This window comes from Cinclus cinclus, chromosome Z (assembly GCF_963662255.1).
Source record: "Cinclus cinclus chromosome Z, bCinCin1.1, whole genome shotgun sequence".
NCBI lineage: Eukaryota > Metazoa > Chordata > Aves > Passeriformes > Cinclidae > Cinclus > Cinclus cinclus.
This window is the reverse complement of record NC_085084.1, coordinates 12,882,189-12,901,304: the sequence shown is the minus strand read 5'-3', so window position 1 is coordinate 12,901,304 and position 19,116 is coordinate 12,882,189. Positions and strand designations below refer to the sequence as shown.

Sequence of the window (19,116 nt, the reverse complement as noted above, 5' to 3'; positions counted from 1 at the left end):
ATCCTTGAGTTACATTCATAAAAAGAGGTTTTTTTGCTGCCTCTTGAACAAATAGGGTGAAAAAAATGAAAAGCATTTTCCTCCCCCATAGAACTTCTAGCCCTGGGACATTAACAGGCTCAACAAGCAAGTGTACTTGAATCAGGAGGAATCTGCTGTTTACAATCATGAGATAATGGCTTGATCAGAAGAAATGTGTCTGGAGACTAATATAAGTCCTGCAGTGTTTGTATTCTTCAGGCTGAAGACATCTGTTGGGAAAAGGGAAGAAGAAATGGGGAGGAGTCTGGATTGCTTAAATAAAAGATTTAGTGAGAAATGGGGTAACTACCAAATATATCTTCAATTCTTGCAGGATTTTTTTTTTTTAAGGACTGAGATTTGTGTAAAAGACGAGCCTTTCTGCACTATCTTTCTAGAAGTATCTTTCTTACTTAGAAGAAGGTTTAGTCACTGCACTTTGGTGAGGCAGAGAACAGTTTTGGGAAGATAAGATTGGAAAAAATTTGGGGAAGAATTATAGTGCATTATAATGCTGGGAAGAGCCTGTTTGTGTTTTCTCTTCACCGTGCAGATATATACTTTACCCTGACATGCTTATAGAGACCACAGCTCAAAACCGCAGTTATGTTCACACAGTTCCAACAGCCACTCCATTCCCCATCTCTTCCCAACTTCAGACATTGCTGGTGGCATGCCATGGAGTCGCCCATACACCTCTAAATGTAAAGGGCCTCTCTCTCCTTTTTTCCACTTCAGCCTGCAGTCTCTGCATGAACAACCTCTTCATTTGCAGGTCACCACTGATACTAGCAATTAAACTTCAACTAGAAACTGTTTGGCATGTCATCCTCCCCTGCTCCTTCTCCCTATTTGTTATTTTGATAGGCTGCTTTTCCTCATCCCCATTCTTTGACTAATTCACCTTTTTATAGATGTAACTCTTTGACAATATGGTCACAATGCTTCAGCTGCTGGTTTCATGTCAGCACTTCAGGTTTCCCTCACATACATCCTACCCCTGAAAACTCAGTTTTGGTTTCTTGCTGCTGCACTAAGCAGTCATATGCACCTGTCTTTCATCAACTCTACTTTTCTTGGACCTGCAGTGACTCCCATCTAGATCAATCTCACACATTCAGACTTTGTTGACGCCTCACTCCCTGGTGGTGACATATTTTGAAACAGTTCTCCATGACAGTGCAGAATGGAATAGTCAAGGAAATTAAAATCCAAGTTTCAAGGAAAACAAATTTCTGGAAGTTGCATAACAATTCCTGCAAAATGCATGCATCTTGCTGTTGGTTACTGGCTTCTGGAATGTCTGAGCTTGCAGTTCTGCTCTGCTTCAGTTAAAGGATTTGGACCTCTGTGTGACTTGCATCAAGTCATAGTAGGCATTTGATCTGGGACAAAAACAATTAACATAAATGGATGCCAAAGCAGAAAGCATGTAGTTCATGAAGTTTGTGTCTAAAATTAGCAATGTAGCAAGCACGGGTTACTTGGGGTTGAAGAGGATTGTTTTAATATATTCTCTGTCACTGAAAATGGGTCTTCACTATGCAATTTACTGTTCTTTGTAAAATCCTCTGATTCATAATTAAATACAGCACTATGATTTTGGTTGGGTTCCTTCTCTACAGGATAACGTGTAGGCTGCACTTTTAGCAGACAGTTTCATAACAAAGAGTGGCATTTGAAAAATAAAATAATTTTTTAATTAGCTGATGCTTTCCATCACTTGGTGTTAAAGCTGTCAAATGTCAGGAAGTTTAAAGCCAGGGTTTATGTTTACCTTTTTAAAGTTGTGATAAAGCAAAGGTCTGATAAAGCAAAGGGAGAGTCAAAATAGAATCACACTGCCTGCATGATGCAGGGAATTTGCACCTGCCAGTCAGTAGTAGGAAATTGGTGTCATGTATTATTGAGGATACAGAGAATTGAGCACTGGAAGTGTGCTGTCCCAGAGCTGCCAACACTGTGCGTGGCTGACAGTAATGGCTGTAACATGGCATTACATGGCTGTAATAGAGGAGGCATGAAATGCAGTTTTTGTGAAGAGCTTTATAGAGCATCTGCCCAGCTGCCTTGTCTCAAACAAGTGCATTATCTCATCATTGTTGTGAGTGCTAATTTAAATGATCAGTGTACAATACACAAATGCATAATGGTGCAAGGGAAGGAGGGAATTTCTTGGGCATTCTCCATCTCAACCTGAATGTTAAACCTTCTTTCTAGTCTGAATACACAGTTGAGGACATGTGACATACATCACTGTAGCTGAGAAGTCCTGAACTTTTAGAAACTCTAGTTCCCATTCTGAAACTTCAGTTCCTTTGCACAGAGTGTGTTTCCAGGGCTGACACTGGACAGTAGCCATTCCCCTTACATCATACAGTCATGCAACAAGGCAAGGCCATGTATCTCAAACTCTCCCATCTCAATTATAAGAAATGTATAAACTCTGATGTAATTTACAATCAATGTGTTTTAAAACTAATTTCTTAGTCCAGACATTCAGTGATGAAATGCAGTTGACAGCTTTTCTCTTAATTTCAGTCCTATTCAGCCTGTTAATAAAGGCAGATATTTGGCCATGAAAGAACTACAGACATATAATATGTGTAGACTCCTTATAATAAACTATGCTATTATATGGGGAAATAAATGTTTCAGTCTTAATCCCTAACCAGGCTACTTAAGCCAGAGGACACAGATCAGGTGGACAAGTATTTTTGTAAGGCCTTCATTAAAATGGAGGAAGTTTGACGAGTGCACTATTTGATTAAGAATTGGTTAAAGAATTGGCTGAATGGCTGTACCCAAAGTGTCGCAGACAACAAACAGCTCTATTTGAAATAAGGAACAGTAGTAAGGGGTGTGATTGAGGGGTCTGTCCCAGGACCAATACTATTCAATGTCACTATCAATGACATAGTGGTATTGAGCATATTATCAACATATTTGCAGATGACACCAAGCTGAGTGGTGCAGTTTATTTGCTGGAGGGTAGGGATGTATAACAGATTTTCAAAAACCAAGTTTCTTTTGACTGATGGAAGAAGGATATGGCTCTAAAAACATGCATGGTTTATGTTCAGAGTGGAGCTGAAAGCATCCTACAACCCAAACCCACAGCTAAAATACTATGAGGGGTCAGGAAGATGAGCAGGCGACATCAAAGCCTCCCACTCATCAAAGGAAACAGATGGGAAAGCCAATCTTACATTGCAGATTTTCTACAATGAAGACCGTGTTTCCATAAGAACTGATAAAACACCTTCATTTCCCATAAATTGTAGAAATGTTTGGGGGTCATACTCCCACCTCAGAAAAAAGTCATACTTTGTAATAGAGGCAATAACTAAGAGGGGTGTTGGTAAAGACCTGAGCACTTGGCAGAAATTGACTTCTACCACCTGGGGATGGAGGGTGGCTTCAGCAAGGCTGCAGAGTGCAGCAAATGCAGGCATGCAGACCTGTGATTGTGACAACCACAGCTCAGCTCAGATGACCTGAAACTTCCCCTGCTGCAGCTCCTTAGTTTAATTGTAGTGGCATGGTACTTGCCCTAGACAGGAAACTGCAGTTTTATGTTCTGTTTAGTATGGGTGGACTCAAACACATGATGCATATTTCCTAAGATGATGCTCTGGTAGACATGAGGCTGTTCAGATGAAGGAAGAGGCATAGTGTATCTAATCAATTAGAATATCCATCCTCTTGCAGCTGGAGCTCAGTGCAGCAGAAGATCCAGGACTGACAGGTCAAGAGACAGGAGAGGCAGAGGGGGGCTGCAGTCTTGAAGGCTTCCAGTGGGTAACAGAAAAGTTTGGAACTATAACTAGCAAAAATTTATGCCGTTTTCATGAAGGTACTGCAGAAAAAAGTGTGCTCCCCTGCTCCTCTGCAGAAAAGAAAACAAATGTCTTCTTCCCCTTTGAAGACACTCTGGCCTATACAGATTTCAGGGGAAGGATGCACTCTTGAATGGTAAGCCTAGTTCCCATTCTGTTTTGTAGGGACTTTTCTCCCTCAGTATCACTAGATGGAAGCCTAGAGGGAGCCTGAAAGCTTTTCTTTGGAATGGACTGTTGAGGGTTGTTTTTTTTTTTCCTTTCCTCTCTGTGGACTTTTTTCCCATTTACATGCTAAAAGACATTGATGGCTAGGCCCTAGCTCTGATAGCTAATGACAGGGGGAGACTGTTTCTTTTTTTCAGAATTTCTCTCTGGGTGCTGGGGAAATAGGGAAACACCTCGAGATCAGAAGCAGGTCAAGGAGGCTGGGAGATTGCTGCTGCTCACATTTGGAGCTGGAGGAGGAAGGCTGCTGCTGCTACCCCTACTCCTGCCATCCCAATGTGGGGAGCTGCCTCTTCTGTTGTTGGACCCCTCACCGCTGCCCTGCTTGGACGCCTTCTCGCTTCAGCCTGCTATCTCCAAGCATCCTGTTGGAGCACTGGGACTGACACTGTGAGAAAAGTCTCTCCTCCGTCCTTTTCCCACCTGGAACACTGCTGCCATCACCCCCAGCACTCCTGCAGCTGTGCAGGACCTGCCCCTGTCCACCACTGGTACCTGCAGCACAGGGAAGGGTGCCTGCAGCCAAGAAGGACTGGAACTGGGTTACTGCTCTGTTTGTTGGTAATTCATAGTTGTTGTTTTGTTTGTCTTGTTAGACGTACTAGTAAGTAACTGTTATTCCTATCCCCATATCTTTGCCTGAGAGCCCCTTAATTTCAAAATTGTACTAATTCAGAGGGAGGGATTTATTAGCTCAAGGAAAGGCCCTGCTCTTCCCTAGCACATCTGTCTATTTCAAACCAGGACTCTTGCTAGGAACTCATTTGTCTTTTTATTTACAGGCCTTTACTTCACAATGCCGCACAAAATTCGAGGTTAAATTTATAAAAGGAAAATATTTGCAGCAACAGCCTTATTGCCTCTTTGTAATCTATTATGCAAAGCTAGGTTTTTTTTTTTCTCTTTCCACTTTGGCAGCCTACAATGTAGCCCTCTAACAGATGCACAGAGTGTTGTTCATTGATGTCTTGCAGTCACTGTAGGCAAACAAGACACTGCCAAAGCAGCCCTTCATGTCTTAAACCTGGTACATCATGTAGTTTAAAGGTTTTTTTAAAATTTGTGGAGAAACCAAACTAAATCACACCAAACCAAAACAAAAAACACTCGTTCGGGGTAGGACAGGGTTTATTTTTGCAGTAGCTGGGAGTGGTTATGGCCAACACATGGAGGTTATTCTATATACTACTATATTCTATATTCTACTTCCTGCCATTGCACTCTATGAGAAAGGATTATCTTCTGGAGAGAAGGGGTTTCTTCCAGTCAAGAAATAGTGGCAGAGGGAGTTGTCTGGTATTGTCTCTTGTTGGAGGGGCTTCTGTTCACCCTTGAACAAGTACACTTGCTGAAATGGTAGAATACTTCAAAGAAAGATGGTGTGGCAGTTCCAGGGAGGAAGGAAGTTCTACAATGTTCCTGGACACTGGCTACTGTTTATTGCACACTGTGTGATACTAGACTGCACCTACAGAGGGAAGAGGAGGAAAGCAGAAAAACAGGCAGTGTGGACACTGAAACTGCAGGTGAACCACAGGAACAACGCAATGTCAGTAGAAGTTCCCCCTATAAAGAAGAAGAAATCCAAAGCCAAATCAGTTTATTTAGTAAGGGATGAAGAGGAAGCAGAACACTCACAACAGGAAGAAGAGACAGGGCCAGAGATATTCACCTATCCATATCCCTGGGTGAGCTGTGAGATATGGAAAGGCATTTTGCCACCAGCTGGATGAGCCTCTGCTGACCTGGCTGCTCCAAAAACACAACCTATGATATGAAACTAGATGCAGCTGCAATTCCTGTCCCAGGATGTGGGCATTGACGAGGAGATTGGGAAGAGGACAGAAGCTTTTGGAGATGACTCCTGTCAAGTGTGAGAGAAAGGTGCTTTCTCAAGGATGATCTAGTACTGCATCCAGGCAGACAGGACCCTGTGGAGAAAGGTCCCCAGTGCCTGGGAGAACTGGCTGTGCTGGAGGTAATCTCACGGGATTCAAATAGTGTGCAGTCCCCTGTAGATCTGGATGAGGTCCAGTGTGCACAATCCATGTGGCAAAAATTTGTATGGAGCACACGATCGTCCTACATCAACTCATTGGCATGGATGTCCACGAAAGCAGGAGAACAAAGAAAGTGCTTAGGTGATTACCTAGCTACAGCAATATGATGATCATCTTTTTTCCTCCCTGCTGACCTGCACCCTGTCTGTGAAAAGACTCCAAGACTGTGGACAGACTCAAAAGACTTCAGCATATTAGAGAGGAAGTGTCCTGAGTGCCTCCAGTATGGACCAGAGTCTCTGCTATTGGGAGCAGGTACCCCTCTGCTCAAGAGAGAGGGTACAAAGTACAAGATAACCTGTGTTTTTTGCTGTGTGACCACAGAGAGGATGTGAGAAAGGGGGATGGAAAACCCATCTCTGTGCTGGAAACACAGGTATGTGAGTTGAGAGGAAGACCAATCATCAGAGGAAACTCAAGGATAAATGAAGCTCTAGTTTCAAGTGAAAACTGAAATTGGAGTGTTACTTCTAATCCCCTTGAAAGGATCTCCAGTTTTTATTTACAAGAAACAGGAATGAATACTGCAACCATAATTCAAGGGGTAGCCCTTCCTCCAGCCAGGTAGAGAACAAGGACAGTAGCATCTACTGGACTGTGTGGATCCAATGGCCTGGCATGTCAGTCCCACAGGACTGTCAAGATTTAGTTGACACCAGCACATGTTGTACCCCGATGTCATCAAGATATGTGGGGGCAGAATCCATCTCTATTTGTGAGGTGACAGGGGGAACTGGACAGCTGACTGTACTGGAAGCTGAAGTGACCCTGACTGGGAATGAATGGCAAAAACACTCCATTGTGACTGGCCCAGAGGCCCTGTGCTTCCTTGGCAGAGATTACCTCAGGAGAGGGTATTTTAAGGACTCAAAAAGGACATTGTTGGGCTTTTCCTTGGAAACAGAGGAAGTTAGACAGCTGAACACCTTGCCTGGTCTCTCAGGGGACCCTCCTGCTATAACACCATGCCAGCCAGGACTTTGTGACCCCCCATCCATGAGGTGAGTACTGAACTGAGACCCAGTGAGTGGCCAGCAAGACTCATTCACCCTTTAATAGCCCAGTGTAGCCCATGTGTGTCCAGTGGAGTGTGAAGACTGACAGTGGACTACTGTGGTCTGAAGGAAGTCACACCACCACTGAATGCTGCTGTGCCAGACATGGTGGAACTTCAGTATGAACTGGAGTCCAAGGCAGCAAAGTGGTGCCACACTGACATTGCAAATGTGTTTTTCTCCCATGTCTTCAGCAGCAGAGTGCAGGCCACAGAATTTTTTTTTTGTTTTTTCGTATTGCATCCAATACACCTGGAACCAACTGCCCCAGGGTGGAAATCCAGGCCCACTATTTGCATTGGACTGATCCAAACTACTCTGAAAAAGGATGAGGTTTCAGAACACTTGCAGTACATTGAGGATGTCATTGTGTGGGACAACACAGCAGAGAAAGTTTTTGAGGAAGAAATCCTTCTGAATAATTTTTCCATAAACCATGGCAAGGTTAGGGGCATGTCCAGGAAATTCAGTTTGTAGGAGTAAAAAGGCAAGATGGAGAGATCAGATTCCAAAATGGTCAATAAAGTAACACCTCTGTCCTCACCAACCACCAAGAAGGAAACACAGGTTTTCCTAGGTGCTGTGGGTTTCTGGAAGATGCACATTTTAGAATACAGTCTGATTGTAAACTGTCTTTGTCATGTGACCCAGAAAAAGAATGATTTTAAGTGATAAGCTTTGAAACAAATCAAACAGGAGATTGTTGATACAGTAGTCCTGGGGCCAGTCAGGATAGCAAATGTGTGAACAATGGCTCTACACTGCAGAGGGGGAGAATTGTCCTTCCTGGAGTCCCTGGAAGAATTACTGAGGAAACAAGAGGATGAATCCTGGGGTTCTGGAATCAGGGATACAAAGGATCTGAGGCATACACCCCAACTGAAGAAGAGACCCTGACAGATTCTGAAGGAGTTCAAGCTGCTTCAGAAGTGACTGGCATCAAAGTCCAGTTCGTCTTGGCACCCTGACTGCCACTGCTGGGCAGGATCTGCAAAGACCCTTCCACACATCATGCCACTGATGCCATGTAGAGTAAGTACATTATGCCAATCACACAGTGAGCTCAAACAGGAAACCTCATTCACCCAGGGATCTTTGAAGTCATCATAAACTGCCCTGAAGGTGAAAATTTCAGATCATCATCATCATCATCATCATCATCACAGGAGGAGGTGGTCACAAGTGCTGAGGTACTCCCTCCATATAATCAGATACTGGGAAAAGAAAAGCAATACACTTTTTACTGATGGTTCCTGCCATGTTGTAGGGCTACATGGAAAATAGAAAGCTGCTGTATGGCGTTCTATGTGCCAAGTCAGAGAAGCTATGGAGGGACAAGGTGCACCAAGTGAGGTTGCAAAGCTGAAAGCCATCCAGCTGGCTTCAGATATCACTGAGTAAGAGAAATGGCCAGTGTTCTGCCTCTGCACTGTTTGATGGGTGGTAGCAAATGTTCTGTGGGAACGGCTCTGGACTATGCTGACAAATTGTGGCAAGACATCACTACCCAGGTAGAGAAGCTGGCTATAAAAGTACAGTGAGTAGATGCACACACATCCAGCAGTTGGGCTACTGAAGAGCACAACAGCAAGGGACAGGTGGATTGGGCTGCCAAGATTAAAGTGTCTCAGGTGGATCTGGACTGGCAGCATTAAGAGTGAATTATTTCTGCTTGGTGAGCCCATGATGCCTCAGGCTATCAGGGAATAGATGCAACCTACAGACAGGCTCATGGCTTAACCATGGGATGGATTTAATGATGGACACCATTTCCAAGGTGATCCACTACTGTGAGACATGCACTGTGATCAAGCAGGCCAAGGAGGTACAGCTCCTGCAGTGTGGTGGATGATGTTCATAATAGAAATATGGGGAGGTTTGGCAAGTTACTTACCTTACAGAGCACTGGGGTTCTTGTGGTAATGCTGTTCCTGTCTTAAGTTTCTTTCTCCGTCTCTGTTTTTCCCTCTCAGCTCCTTTTCTTATCCCTCCTTTGCAGGAACACTTACCCTTCTTTACCAATAAACAGGTCTGATATTATACTGCTGCGTCTACACTTTATTCTAATCTGAGAAATCTAAAATCCTCCCCGACTGCCCCTTTTTTAGTGGGATAGGACACAGAGAGTATTCAACACTGAAACTGATGCTTAATGCATTAACCTTTTGGTCAACTTCCAAAGCTTGACCAACATCTTCGTGTGCCACTAAAATTCTTGACTGCATATCCCATTGTCCTCTACCCTTTGTTTTACTGCTATCAACTTTGTAAGTCACTCTGTTACTTACGTGACTGGGAAGCAACATTGCAGCAGCACCATCTGCACATTCTCCAATTACATGCTGAAAAATAATCAAGAACTTTTTAAAGGCCTGGGAAAAATAGAATTGAAGGTGAAGATACCTTTGTGTGTCTGAAGTATGTGAGTGCCTGAAACGTGGGCATTTAGAGAAGGCGGCCGATTTTGTTTGTTCTTTTAGCTAAGACAGAGAAAAACCCTACACACCAAGAGAGATTTTAATAAGCAAACCATTAATAGATCTCACTTTTAACAGGAAAGTTTTGCTTTGTCTTTACTGAGAGAGAACAGGTACTCTGATAAACTTGATGAAGCGTACAATTTTATGTTAAATATGACAGATATACTTTAAGCCTTTTAAGGGTATGAAGTTGGCAAACTTGAGTATATGTAAAACTGAAAAAAATACAAAACTGAACTGCAGTAACTGGGAAAAATCAGGAAAACTTTGAGTATGACCGTTAAACTAAGAAAACTTCAGAACAGAATTATGTTACCATTTAAAGACTGATGATGTACACAGAAAATATTTAAGTTGGTGCTAATTCAGGAGCAGTAATTCACATATTTGCTAACTTTTGACTGTTTTGTTTTCCAGTGATAATAATGTTCATTTAACATGTTACCTACATTATCATGGAGGGAAGTACTTGAAGTTGCTTCAAATAGTGAAGTATGACTTTTTAAATGATTGATGTCCAATTCTTTCTAAATAATATAAATAATAACAAATAATTGTGGGTATGTCTTGGCTAAATAAATCACCATCAGGCCAAAATGAATGAAATTAAAGCTTTTCCTGCTTTCATTTCAGTCACTGGTCTATTATGTTAGAATTTTGAGTATTTTAAAGGATTTGCTTTTTGAGACTCAGCAGAATTTTTTCAGGGGCCTCTGAGTCCTACTTGCTTAAAATTCATAGTTATGCATCAAATTATTGACTAAAGCAAATGATAATACTGTAAACTTAAATGTATGTTTTGCAGTCCTTAGAAAGTACACATGTAACATTTCTTTCATTGTGTCCTATGAAGAGAAATACTGAAGTTTATTAGTCCATTTCATATATCACAAAGGTTCTTTGATGTTTGTTTCTTACTAGAGAAATATTGAAAGTGCATAGACAGAAACAAATCCAATATGCATTGACCTTTTAGTCTATTAGAGCAGTTTGTTCTGCCTGCATGTATAAAAATAATAATTGGTCATTAATAAGCATGGAACATTTGGAAAGGAGGTTTGGTTCCAAAGTCAGCTTGATTTGAACATCTTCTGTGGATTGCTATAAGATCATAGATCTCAGCTGCAGAAAGGCTAAATAGAAATTTTAATGTGCTGCATGCCAGATACATCAATGGGACTTAATCCCTCTAGTCAAGCAAGATCAGTTACAGAAGCAGCTCTTACTCCAAGAAGTGGAATTTGGAATGTTGCTTATTTGTACCTATCTTTTGAAGGCTAAGTTTTTAAACAATCTATTACAGAATCTATTAGAAAAAAATAAATCAGGTATTCTCACTCTAAAGGAATTCTTAATTCTCTTCACTTGGAAGGGAAAGGGATAAACTTCTGTTTGGTTGTCTCTCCTCTAGATCCTAGTGTTGAATTATTTAGATCACCACAAAGATGCAAGAACTGTATAAATGAACAATAAACAAAACATGTAACTCTTCCACAAACCCAAACCCATAAACACAGTTATCTAATTCAGCTGCCTTGCCTTCAATACCTTTTAAAGAACAGTGTGGAAATTTCTCCTTTTCTTAATTAATTTAAAAGTCTATCTGATAGAATATGTAGCATACAATCCTAAATTGTTAGGTTAGAGCATTAATTTAGAGGATTTACCACGTGTAGTTTGCCTGTACTCACAGAATGGAGAACAAAAGTTTCACATTAAGTGGGGTGTAATTTTTAAGGATTTTGCAGATCACCTAAGTGTCTGAGCCAGTCTCCTCCACTTGGTCACTGCACAAATGAATGAGACTAAATGCAACATAGTACTGATGAGGAACAACATCTTCCACGTCTTTGTGTAATCATTTCTATCAAGAAAGACACAGAGAATGTCATATATTGATTCTGTAAATATATAATGCCTTCGCTTTTGAATTTTGAAACACAAAATTAATTTACACAATATAGTTTAATTTTTATAAGACAAGGATAAATAAGATGAAAATGGTAGAAGGAATTTACTTTTCTGTATGTTTTTATTTCAGGGCCTATTTATAACATTAGCTTTAATAAGGAATATGACACAAGCCTTTCTCAAGAAATGAAACAATCAAGTGCTTGGATTAAATTTAGGGTCTCTGCCTTTGAAAACCAAACAGAAATACAGCATGAGGCACATAAAAAAACATACTTCCAAGACAGAAAATACAAAGTTTAACTGAGTGTAAATGATATAGTACATTCCTAAGATCACACACATCCAGATCTGTCAGGCAAGTAGAAGGTAGTAACACTCAAGGTTCAGCCAATGTGGCTTGTTTGGAATTTAACTGCTAGAAAGATTTAGGCACTTGACATGGTTCTACCATAGTTTCCAGAACTGCTAGTAAGGCCTTTGCATGTTCGCCAGGGAAGAATAACATGCTTTCAGATATTTCTTGAAGAAACTGTGGTAGCTTTTCAAAAGTTTCTAGCTCTTTAAAATATGTATCTACTAACCAATCTCCAGAAAATGCATTTTTCATCTTAGAGCTATCACGAACCATTACTGGAAGTACATTTGAACAAGCTACTGCTTTCAGAGTTACAGTCAGAGGTGTAGACAAATTATAAACCGAACAAAAATTCAAAAGCATCTTAGTAAATGAAATCAAACACAGTTCTTTCTTCTGATTGCAAAAATCTTGTTCTCTGCATTCATAGAAGTTTTCAATGCTCTCTCCAGGATAAACAAGATTCAAAAGTTCTTCCTTTATTGTGACTGACTCAACATAATCCAGTGGCAGTTTGTCATGGGAGTTCCTTTGCTCTAGAAGGACTGGTCCTTTAAGTAAAATATAAACATTAATAACAACAGCACATTTTGTGATGAATTGGTAGCTGAACAAGAATTTGGGCTGCTTATTGCCAGAGGCCAGGCATAAAAGTTCTCTTTTTGTACCAAGTTATGTTAATATAACAGATGACTTAGATATTTGCAACACAAGATAGAATATATAGAGAGATCCTTTGTAATAATTTCTTTACAGTTTTGTCTTAACTTGCATAGGGTATGCAAAAATGTAATGTTACTACTTTTATAAAATTCTATTAGGTACTTTGCAGATCACATTGTTTTACTGACACTGACTTCAAATTAAAGACATGTTTCTATGAAGGTCTTTATTTTACTTTTCTGGATGGTGTGGCCATCTTGCCTTATGCTGTGCAGCAAGGTAAACTATTGCGGTAGGAAGCCAAGTCTTCCCCAACAACTGAGTTTCAAAATTTGATCTTAACAGACTTCTGAAACACAAAACATAATAACTATAATAAACATATTTAAAATAAGTAAATGGGACATGTTTATTTTTTCAGAACCAGTCGGAACAAATAAATCCTTTTGGTATTTCCTGTTTATTAGTACAAAGGACCTATTAGTATTTAAATAGCTTACACATCTCTTGGGAAGTTTAAGAAAGGCTGATAAGACACTACAAGAGTTTTCCAAATATGAATACATCAGGAATCTTCTTACATAAAATTGTATTACTATGCTAAAGTAATGATGTCATATTGACATGAATGCATCTTCAGAAATAGATTTTAATGACAAAAGGTAAACTTCCACATTTCATACCCATAATAGATATTTTAACTTCGCTCTGATTAAAGCTGTATTACTATTACTGATTATTTAGTATCATTAACTTCTGCAAGCTAAAGGCTTTTAGAGACAGAAAGTAGGTATGTTTTTAGAGAGATGTGTTCTAAATTATTTAGCTTAGCAAATTCACACTGAATAGGTAACATGCTTTCTATCATAGGCTAGTCAGTTACTTGACAGGCCATAACTCAGAGTGTGACAAAGGCAAAGATAAAGATACAGGCAGCCTTACATTTGCCAGAAAACCTTGATGAATGCAAGTGCAAGTAGAGCTCTTCGCCTATGATAACAATATCATCCACTAACCTACTCTTCACACCAGCCTAGGAAAAATGCACATCTGTCAGTGCAATGCCATTTCCAATGAGGAGCTGGGCTCTCTATAATATTGGCTACTGCATCACTTCAGCTGATAGAACTGAGCCCAGGCATTGGCTTAGCATGTGAGATGGCAGGTTCAGTAGAGATATAAAACACCTGGGAACCACAGAACTGAGATTCAGTAAACAGAGGTAGAACTGCAGAAGGAATGTATTGATTATGATCTGGTGCTTGCACAGCAGACACAGACACAGCCTTTAGGGGGCAGGAGAAGACTGTAAATACAGAGGACCATATGCCAAGAATGTATTAAAATTTTGTTTCTCTACCTTAATTAATAGGCTGTCTAAATACTCTCTTCTGCCTCATAACTAAACACAGAATGATTTTTACTGGAAGAATCTAGACTTGACATATAAAACACAGTTTACACTGATGCAGTAGGACAATGGTACAGATACTTCAAACACTCATTTTAGTAAATTATTTAGAAGAAGGAAGAGTTGCTGTCCAAGACCATTCTTTGTGGATATTTGCAGGCTTTTATTAAACATGCTAGATTAAATACATTGTTACAGGACATACTTCAAGATACAAATACCCTGTCTCTGAAGAAAAAGTATTGTTTAAAATATTGTGTGCTTGCCTTAGGGGCAAAGTACTTTTTTTAGAAACCAAGGCATCCCTCCCACTATTATCCCTAAACAGCAATATCAATTACTTTCTTAAACTAATTACCAACCTAACTGTGTTCTTCAGACACCATCACATTAATTTTCACAAATGCTGAAAAAAATTATGTTGAAATATATGAATATATAGAGATTTAACTGATCTGTTTTTGTGTTGTGGTAAAAATAGATCAAAACAATAGAAAATACTTAGCCATGATTGGTAAGTAGGTAATCTTTACTTTCATTAGTGAAGAATTTAGTTGCAATGCATATGGTGTAAAATGCAGGATAAAAACATTACCATATTGGAAAAACATGTGGAAATCCTGGTTAATTTCATATTCAGCTGATCAAGATAAGTGTGAAAGCAGTATTATTTTTATTGTAAACAAACCAGCTTGGCTTGAAAATGTTTTAAAATATTTTATAATAACTCTGTATTTTAGAAAACTATCAAGAAAAACACTGAGAACTTCATATGGATTCAGAACAGTGGATAATGTCCCTAAACCAGTTTAGCATAAATGAACTCACCCCCATGCTGAAGTAGCAGCTTGCCAATTTCTACATGTCCATTTGACAGTGCATCATGTAAAGGAGTCACCCCGTCCACTTGACTGAGCAGGTCTACCTCTGGACAACGCTCCAGAATTTCACGGACACACACTGTGCTACCATGGTTACAGGCTTCATGCAAAGGTGTCCAGCCAGCATAATCTGAATTATAAATCAAGGGAAGTTTTAAAACAGCAGAAGTAGCACTGAAATGTTAATAATGTCATTCATTAGACAGGAAAACACTTTACTTTTTCAGTATTCATTACAGCTGGAATGGCAGCCTGTGATTTCAAAACAAGAAATTCTATTGAAAAACACCTGAGAAAAATAGTGTTTTTAAACATCAGCAGAAAATGAAATGTTAAAATACACTTCAGTTATACAATCACCTTAATGTTTGCTGCCAAGTCCTCATTTTGTATTATTTTAAAAAGAAAGAGTTTCAGATTGTATAAATACAAACTTGTTACCAAACAGATACTTACAGGGTTCTTTATGCGTCTTAATTTCTTAATTCTGTAGAGAAAATGGATGACTTACCTCTAACATTAATGTCTGTTCCTGGCAAAGAGAGAAGCTGAATCAATCTCTCCACTTTGTTATTTCTGCAAGCTTTATGCAGGGCTGTCTCTCCTACCATGAAAAATTAATAGATTACACTAGACTAGGCAAGAGAGCAACTAAAGAAAATAATCAAAGGGCCTGGAACTAGGAGACCTGGTTATGTACCAGAAAACTCAATAATGAGTAATATTTTCCTTTATCCTGTTTAAACAATTTTTAAGAAAAAAAATCCCATGGAGCTTCTGTTCCACCAGAGATCCAGCAATGAAATTGTTCTACAAATGGTTTGATGCAGGAATTATCGCCCCTCAAGTTCAAGGTTTAAAGCTTCAATCACACTATAAAAGCACAAAGTGATCACAAAACACAAAAAATACTGGGTTTTGAAGCAATAAAACTTTGGAGTGCAGTTGCCCTTCCTTAAATTTATTCATGAACCTACATTAAAATATATGGTTCTTTTTACACAGCATTTATAGCTTAATTCAAATGAATGTTCCTGGCTAAGCATGAGTGCCTCTACACACTCAAGTATAAATCAAAACCTCAAATCCGTTAGCAGATGGTTTGTTGTTTCTCAATAGGCTGACTTCTCTATAGTAGAGAAGGAGGGGAGAAAGAGGGAAATAGAAATAACAATAAATAATAATAACAATAACAATAATAATAGTAGTAGTAGTAGTTGTCGTCATCCCTGGGGAAAAAAAATTCCAAACCTTAGTACCATATACAGCTGAAATAAGTGTGAAAAATTAAACAGCAAACAACTGAGAGCTGCTGCCTTGTATATGTAAAGATACCACTAGCTTCTGCATAATAAAAACTTCAGACACATTCTAAATGCTGTTTTCTTTTCAATAATTGATTAGGTTTGAACAAGAGCCAGAGGAAAATCCTGATACCAGGATGAACCAAACATCTTAGGAATTCAAGATATCTTAGTGTACATCTCTTAGCTTTTGTAGTAAGATTTACATGGAACGTTTTGTCATATTAATACCTTTACTATGTAAATCTGTCAGCTCCATACTCATTCTTTCAACAGAAGACACTACTTACAATTTTAGCAGGGGAGAATAGTAAAAATAGCAGCATAGGTTTGCGTGGTTCCCCAGCACCGCCCACCCCAGTCCTTCAGCTCACTTTTTATTGAAACCAGATGTAATAATTCACATAAATTTTACTTGCAAAAGCAATAAAAACATAAGGGAACCAATTTTAAAAATGTATGTTCTGACTCTGTTGATGAAGTTCTTTTAAACCTTTAAAGGGAATGAGGTCTTCTTTTGTCATTCAGTGTTTGTGATACAATTCTGTTTTTAATTTATTGAGCAATTCCAGCTTGCTTTTGCCAGCTTTTTCTGAGCCTTCTCCTGGGTGTCATATTAATAGGGTTGCAGGTAAATTTCTGATGATGAAGATGAAAACGTAGTTCCAGCAAGCAATTCTGTAGTAAAGCAAGCCTCATGCAAAGTACAATTTATTAAACTTGTGTAATAAATAGGCACTGAATGAATTACTGCAGTGCTGTTTTATTCCTTAGGTACGTGAGCTCCAGTATAGTTAAAACAAAAGCCAAGTGCCTTTCATAGTCTGGGCTGAATGCCTGGATGAAAACAGTCCATATGCTCTAAACAGCTATGTAACATAGCATACTCCTCTGTCTTTGTTTGAAATGTCTAGGACTCAGAGAGATGAAGACTGAATTATACTTGCAAATCAGAAGACGTTGATCCTACCCAAGCACAGGTTGAGGTGGATTAGCAAAGGCAGGCAAGACTGGAATGAGCTCACACAAACTATACATTTAATGTACAGGAGGAGGAGAGTAATGAAGAATGCAACCTTTTTTACCATATATGTAAATTCCTCCTTTTAAATAGACAACGTAGACCACAAGAAAATATTTCTTGGGCATAAGACATCGTTTTAGTCCAGCTTTCAACAGGACAAGTTTTTAAACATGAGACTATAAATTCTAACAACTTTACATTTCTTAACATAAATTAGATATATGAAGTACCTCTATTATTTCTCTTGTGTACCTCTTCAGCCAAAAGGTAACTCTCTTTGGTGTGTGCAGTCTGAACTTCTGCTTTTGCTCTAAGCTTATTTGAAATTAAGTCACTGAAAAGAGAGCAAAGGGGACACAATTATAATCACTATTTCACATTGTAATATAATGTGTATGCACTTAATGGTTTCCAATGTGTACAAACAGAGTACTTAGAGTTATCCATTTCAACATAATTTCTGAAATGTTTTAATTACATAATTTAATTATAAATGTATTTAAAACATAAATCAAATAGGACTGTCCACTTTTAAACTTTCTTTAAAGGTAATTCTATGAAGAGTGAACTTCTGTATATACCCTATACATTTAATATTAGACAAATATAACTATATCAGGTCTGCATATACACTGAAACTGATGATCAAAGAGAAAAGGGGAAACCCCAGCCCAGAGGTGTTACAGGCTTACAATGGAGCTTTCTGTCAGTTGAAGTAATTTGTAGACAACAAAACAGGTCACATAAAGTTCAAGAAATGTGTCAGGTCAGAAGCTGTCCCCCAAAGCAGAATAAAACTGGTGATGTTATAGGTATTACTTACGGTAGATCAGGCAGCACTTTGACTTGGTTCTGCTTATCGCCATTTAGCATCTGTAATGTCCTTTGAGACTCAGGGCATGGCTGTTGCCCTATTTTCTTTTTCTTTGCTTTGTGTATCTTTGTCTCACGCATCCCTATCTCTCGCAAAGCAGGTGAATAGGAACAGACCTGTTGCAAAAGTAACATTTTATAAATGAAGAAATTTTCTTTTGTTGCACTTGCTGCAAAGCAGTCATCTGTGACACACAGCCTGCTGTAACTAAGTTTTTAAAAATCTGATCCCTGAATGATGATACATCTAGATTGCTTCAATTTGTCTTTGCATTCGTCTCTAATGTTTTTGTAGTTCATTCTTTACATGGCCTCAGTGAGTGGCTTGTATCTGAGACAGAAAATGGGAAGTTCTAGGCCTCTCTCAGCTTTCTGGCAGCTGAGAAAATCTGGACCTCCTTCACTGGGCATAAGACTTGAGTATGGTTAATTGACTTTCATTGTATTAAAACAAAGTGTTTACAGACTTCCTGCTCCCAAACCAGGGAGCAATTTAGTTAAAGGCATACTCTGCTCCCTTATCTCTCCTGAGAGGAGGGGCTGTATTAAGTCTCTGAGCATTGCAGAAGCAGTAAGACAGTTATCCCTTAGGTGCTCTCTGTTTATTAGGACAGCCTAAGCTGTTGTAGATGTTAGCTTCTTTCCAGTAACACAGAGCTTCAAACCCACTTATACTGCATTTTAAAAAGTCATCTTAGTTTCTGCAGTTTAGCAAAAGCATAGGAAAAAGGGTCAGTGAGGGGGATTCATCAAATACCCAACAATTATATTTGAAGAAAGCTATTAAGGAAGGCTTTGAGTATTTAGCAGTTCACTGAACATTTTGCAAGTAATGTGCAGTAGGTGAGGGACACCTTACTTGCACCTTCACTGCATATTTACCTACCAGGGAGTTGTTGAACTCACAGAAAAGCCTAGTTGATAAGATGCTGTATGAGAAGAACTGTCAAAACTGGATGATAGCTAATTTTTACTCTATGGAATGAAAAAGGAGACTCAGTCGTAATA

The 19,116-nt window shown here is 39.2% G+C and overlaps 1 protein-coding gene across 1 annotated transcript in view; it reads right to left on the bottom strand.

Moving 5' to 3' along the window:
• Positions 1 to 11,715: 11,715 nt before the first annotated feature.
• SLF1 (SMC5-SMC6 complex localization factor 1) overlaps positions 11,716 to 19,116 on the bottom strand; it is a 33,576-nt gene continuing 26,175 nt past the window's right edge. Inside the window, exons 14-18 of the mRNA XM_062512693.1 lie at positions 18,059 to 18,225; positions 17,466 to 17,569; positions 15,419 to 15,511; positions 14,855 to 15,037; positions 11,716 to 12,503 (exon numbers count right to left, since the gene is read on the bottom strand). Coding sequence (XP_062368677.1) covers positions 12,013 to 12,503; positions 14,855 to 15,037; positions 15,419 to 15,511; positions 17,466 to 17,569; positions 18,059 to 18,225 — 1,038 coding nt within the window. The 3' untranslated portion in view covers positions 11,716 to 12,012. The remainder of the gene's footprint in view (positions 12,504 to 14,854; positions 15,038 to 15,418; positions 15,512 to 17,465; positions 17,570 to 18,058; positions 18,226 to 19,116) is intronic.